The sequence below is a fragment of the Mus caroli genome, chromosome 5, assembly GCF_900094665.2.
Source record: "Mus caroli chromosome 5, CAROLI_EIJ_v1.1, whole genome shotgun sequence".
Lineage (NCBI taxonomy): Eukaryota > Metazoa > Chordata > Mammalia > Rodentia > Muridae > Mus > Mus caroli.
The window spans coordinates 27,441,016-27,446,494 of NC_034574.1; the positions used below are offsets into that span (position 1 = coordinate 27,441,016).

The window sequence follows — 5,479 nt, forward strand, 5'->3', positions numbered from 1 at the left end:
TGGCTGTCCTGGAACTCACTCTGTAGACCAGGCTGGCCTCAAACTCAGAAATCTGCCTGCCTCTGCCTACCAAGTGCTGGGATTAAAGGCGTGTGCTACCACGCCCATCGAGAAACTCTATCTTAAAAAACAAAAACAGACAAAAAGTATAATGGCCACCAGTGGTGTCTGCTTGTAATTCCAGTGCTTCAGAGACTGAGGGGGGCTCATTATGAGTTTCATGCTAGTCTGAGCTCCATACAGTGAGTTTGGGGTCAGCCTGGTCTACAAAGTGAGTTTTAGGACAGGGAGGACTCTGTCTCAAAAAAACAAACAAGCAAGCAAAAGTAACTATTTACCATGTAGAATGGTAAAATATCGACTTGTTACTGAATTGGGAAGATAAGTTCGTGAGTCCATTAGACTTTTAAAGATTTATTTTACTTATGTGCTCATGTCTGTGCACATAAGTGCAGTTCTTACAGAGGTCAGAAGAGGGTGTTGGATCCTCTAGAACTGGANTTAAAGACAGTTGTGAGCCACCATGAGAGTCCTGAGTACTGAATCTGAGTCCTGCAGGAACAAGAATGAAGTTAGCCACTGAGCCATCCCTCTACCNCCCCTCAGCACCCAGAGTCATTTTTGTTGGCTTTAAAAAAAAACAAAAAACTATTTTATTGAATTCTTATGTCTCTCTCTCTCTTCCAACCCTTGCTCCACGTAAACCTTTACAACCGCCAACACTAGGTAAGAGAGAAAGAAGGCCAGAGGGCAAGGGGGGGGGGGGCGCGAAAACCTCTGTAGGCCACTTCCTGCCAATCAGAGGTCAGGAGGTTGGTTTCCTTGGGGCCAGTCCAATCTTTGTTATCAAAATATCCTGCAAACCAGCCATAGCAAACACAGCCGCAGGGACCAGCAGGGACCAGCAGCAGTAGGCGGAGTAGCAGCCACCACAGGCCATCTCCAGAGTCCCAAGTCTGCAGCTGGCTACTGTGAAAGGAAAATCATCATCACCTGCTGTGAAGTAGCCTCTTACCTCACACCTGGGGTTAAACCAGAAACACACTTCTATGACATCTCTGGGTTTTTAAAGAAACGAAAATTCTCAGTGCACATTTTTTTTTTAAAAAAAAATTTTTTTTAGGGGGATAGAGAGATGGCTCAGTGGTTAAGAGCACTGACTGTTCTTCTAGAGGACTTGAGTTCAATTCCCAGCAACCACATGGTAGCTCAGAAACATCTGTAATAGGATCCGATGCCCTCTTCTGCGTCTGAAGACAGCTACAGTGTACTCATATACATTAAATAAATAAATACATACATACATATACACATACATACATAAATACATCTTTTTAAAAAGTTATATTTAGTTATGTGCATGTCTATTCTGCATATCTATGCAGAATCTGTGCAGTGTCTGAGTAAGCCCAAAGAGGACCTGAAATTACAGGACTGTGAGTGGCCTGACCTGGGTGTTGACAACTGTCCACAGAGTTCAAAAGAAGGCATAGGGCCTGCTGGGATTGGAGTTTCAGATGGCTAGGAACCACCATGTGGGGGCTGGGAATCAAACCAGGGCGCTCTTAAGGGCTGAGCCCTTTCCAGCCTGCTGTCTGTCTGTCTGAGACAGGGTCTCATTGTACAGCCATGGTTGGACTGGCTTCAACTATGTAGACTAGGCTGGCCTGATGTGTGTAGACTAGTTTGGCCTTTAGACTCAGCAGAGATTGACCTGCCTCTGCCCCTAGCGTGCTAGAATTAAACATGTGTGTCACCAAACCCAGCTTCAGTTAAATACACACACACACACACACACACACACACACACACACACATATTCTTATTCATTTGTGTCTAGAAAAATAACACTGCATAAGATTAAATATGCAAATAGTTTCATGTTTCACATTGCTTTTGTTGGTTGGCTTGTTGGTTTTGTTTTGTTGTAAAGATTTATTTATTTAATGTATGAATGCACTGTCACTTCAGACACACCAGAAGAGGGAGTCAGATCTCACTACATATAGCTGTGAGCCACCATGTGGTTGCTGGGAATTGAACTCAGGACCTCTGAAAGAACAGCCAGTGCTCGCCACCTCTGAGCTGTCTCTCCAGCCCCTCATGGTACGCTTTTAACCTAGCAAACTGGCGAAGATCAAACATAACACTTCATTCTGTTCCTACCTGTATGAGCAGCAGTCTCTCAGAAGAGTGTGCCTATGACCGCTCACAGAGGCCTTTTGTTCCTTTGTTTCAGTTATTGCAGGCCAGAGCAGATGGTCATTTCCAGCAGCGAGCACTGTCTACTGCCTTCTACACGTGGTACAGAGGCTGGCTATGGCACCAGCAGAGACGGATCCTGCACACAAGAGCAGTGCATTTCCACAGGTATGCTGTGCAGTTCCCGTGTGTCTGGGACAGGCAGCTCTGATGTAGCTCTGGTGACTTTGGTATGCCTTGGCTTTGTGTTACTGGTTTCTCAGCCTCCGGTCCTTGGTCCTCTGGGTTTTCAGAATGTGGGTCTTTGGATCTCATGAAGCAGGAAAAATTAGCCAGTACTTTCCCCTGGGACAACTTTCGGCCATCCTTTTTGCAAGTGTTCTCAGAACAGCTTGCGTTTTATGCATCTGCTCTTCTTTCATGAGCATAATTTCCTGCTAGTGTTGTAATGAGAGCTTTGATGAAGCCTCACGTTGTGCGATTTCCCTAAAATGCTGTGCCCCCGTTCTATAAAACACGGTCTTTTGAAGTCTCAGAATAGCAGTTCTCAACCTGTGGGTTGTGACCTTTTCACAGGGGTCTTAGACCATTTGAAAACACAATATTTACATTATGATTCATAGCAGTAGCAAGATTACAATTATGAAATAGCAGTAGAAAGAATTTTATAATTGGGGGGCGGTCACCACAACATGGGGAACTGTATTAAAGGGTTGTAGCATTAGGAAGACTGAGGACTACTCTCTTAGAAAAATGGTCACCCACAGAGTGACAAAGGTCAAGGAGCCACAGGGTGGTAAAGTCAGACATCTTTAATCCTAGCACTTAAGAAGGCAGAGGCAGTTTGGTCTCTGTGGGTTTGAGGCCAGTGTAGTCTACCAAGTAAGATCCAGGTCAGCCAAGTGCTACACAGAAAAACTAAAAACTAAAAATAAGAAATGTCTTTCGTTGGAAATGCTTGGATTCTAGTCAGCTTTTCTCATTTCCGTGTATTTAGAGGGACATTAGAAAAGCAAGTATTTGCTCTGTGGAGGCAGAAGATGTCTCAGCATCGAGAAAACTGCTTGGCAGAGAGAATGGTGTGTGGTCTTTGAGTGAGTTCCTGGGGGGAGGATCCATTTTATGCACTTGCCCTGGGGTGCTCCTCAGAAAGCTATACAACCCTGGTCCACCCTGCCAGGTGCAGGAGCCTGGGAAAATCCAGACATTGATGTCTGATGTCAGCTCAGTTCACGGACAGCTGCTGGGGGAGGATCGCTTTTGCTGGTCACAGATTCTCCTCCAGCCTCTGAACTGGTCTCCTTCTGGATTGTTCTGTTTCCTCCCACCCTGCCTCAGGCTATACTGCAGGCAGAGCAGCAGCTTTTACGTAAGTTCTGGTTCGTGTGGCACCAGCAGGCAACAGTGTGTCAGCTGGAGCGACAGCAGCAAGCCATGGCCATTGCCCACCACCACAGCGGACTGCTCAGGAGGGCTTTCTGCATCTGGAGGGAAAGCGCCCAAGGATTTAGGATAGAGTGAGTGGCATTTCTACTCCAGAGCTGCTTCCCCCTCAGGCCAGCTTTGGCAGAAGCTCCAAGTGCCCAGCCATAGTGGTGTGTCAGGTAGGGCTGGTTGTATATCCAGGAAATTCAGCTTAAATCAAGGGACAGGACCTTGGAATCTGTCATCCGACTCAGATGCTCTGAAATTCAGCTCCACCTTGCTTCCTACCTGGGACCCATGTAGCTAGTGGCAGGGTATAAACTGATGAGCCCATTATCAGGTGGCCGGACACTTACTAGTGGGCAGGCTATGACGGTGTTTATCAGACCACAGGGCTACAATGGAGAGCGCATGCAGCCCACGTGTCTGGTGCAGAGATGTTGAAGCCCCANGAGGTTTCCTGAAATTTTCCTGAATCTCTGTGTCCCTACTTGGGAGAGGCCCAGATCATCAGACAGCTCTTCAGAGAATCCTTCACTCCCNGAGCTCAGTAGTTCTGAGGCCCCTTGTGGTCTGGCCCCTGCTGAGCTTCTCCTGTTTCTCCACAGGAGGATGGGCAGGGCACAGGCTGCACACTTCCACTCTGCACGGCTCCTGAGTTGGGCCTGGAGCATGTGGAGGGAGGTAAGGCTTTGGCATGGGCACAGCCTAAGTGTGGCTTTTGGACAGGTAGGGCTGTTTGTCCACATGACTCAGACAGATGGGTTCCTCCATATGCCTCTGGTCAAGGGCGACTGTGAGGCAGTGATAACTTACGTATGTGTGGGGCTGTTATTAGCTGAACTTACTGAGTGTAAAGTTCCTGTCTGGCCGCTCACAGAAACTCTACTAAGGGTGTAACATTGAAGCCAGTACCTGTCCAGCACTTCCTGTCTGGCACTTGCTCATTTGACACCCACCAACCTCTATAGGTTTATATTTATAGATGAGATTGAGGCTCAATTGGTATATTCTCCTTCTGTGAGCTCACAGAATGAAAACCCCAAGACATTGCTGCCGTGAGCCCCTCCTGGCCCTTGGCCCACACTCCCCACTCTTCCCTGTGTACAGTGCCTGGCCCTGAGGCTGGAAGAGCAGCAGAAACTGAAGTGTGCCGCCCTGCACAGCCAGTGCACCCTGCTTCGCAGGGCTCTGCAGAAGTGGCTGGTAGGAGCCAGCTCTTTCTTCCGGGTTTCCTCACTGTGGGGTAGGGGAGGTTTCTGGAAACGTTTATGTTCCTCCCCAGAGAATCAGGTGTCCCGGAAAGTGCTGCCTGGGGTGCCAGCCATCATGGAAATCTCACTTCTGTATAAGAGTTCAGGAGTTGGGCCTTGTGGAACATTACAGTGGAGATAGGTGCTGGCCTTGGAATGGAGACCTTCAGCCTTTTCCCACTCTGATAGCTCTGGCCTGGCAGCCACTGTGGTAAACGCACCTCTGAGGCCTACTTGTCGAGGGAGAAGTATGGTCCCAGGGTAGCCTCCAGTCTTCCTCATCTCCCAGGGGTTTACCAGAACAGGGTGAGGAGTGTTCTGCAGGAGGTGGCAGCCAGGGAGAGACAGCACAACTGGCAGCTGCTGTGGTGAGTCTTGAGTCCTTTGGATCTCTCAGGCTGAGGAAAGACCTTCCAGAATCAGGTGTGGGTGGATGGGGCAGTCCTGCCTAAGATGTGCAGAGAATGGCCTCAGTGTCTCCATGCAGGTAATAGGCCCTCAGCAGAGGCCCACATAGGAGTGTGTTTGTCATGTTCTGAGCCTTCTTCCCACCATGCTTCACACCTAACCTTCTCTCCTCCTGACACGCTATTTCATCC

The 5,479-nt window shown here is 48.4% G+C and overlaps 1 protein-coding gene across 1 annotated transcript in view; it reads left to right on the forward strand.

Annotated features, from left to right (window-relative positions):
• The first annotated feature begins 2,170 nt into the window (after positions 1–2,170).
• LOC110294178 (protein SFI1 homolog) overlaps positions 2,171–5,479 on the forward strand; it is a 15,602-nt gene continuing 12,293 nt past the window's right edge. Inside the window, 6 exon segments of the mRNA XM_029477339.1 lie at positions 2,171–2,370; positions 3,200–3,281; positions 3,541–3,719; positions 4,236–4,311; positions 4,738–4,843; positions 5,170–5,248. Of these exon segments, the coding sequence (XP_029333199.1) occupies positions 2,171–2,370; positions 3,200–3,281; positions 3,541–3,719; positions 4,236–4,311; positions 4,738–4,843; positions 5,170–5,248 (722 nt within the window).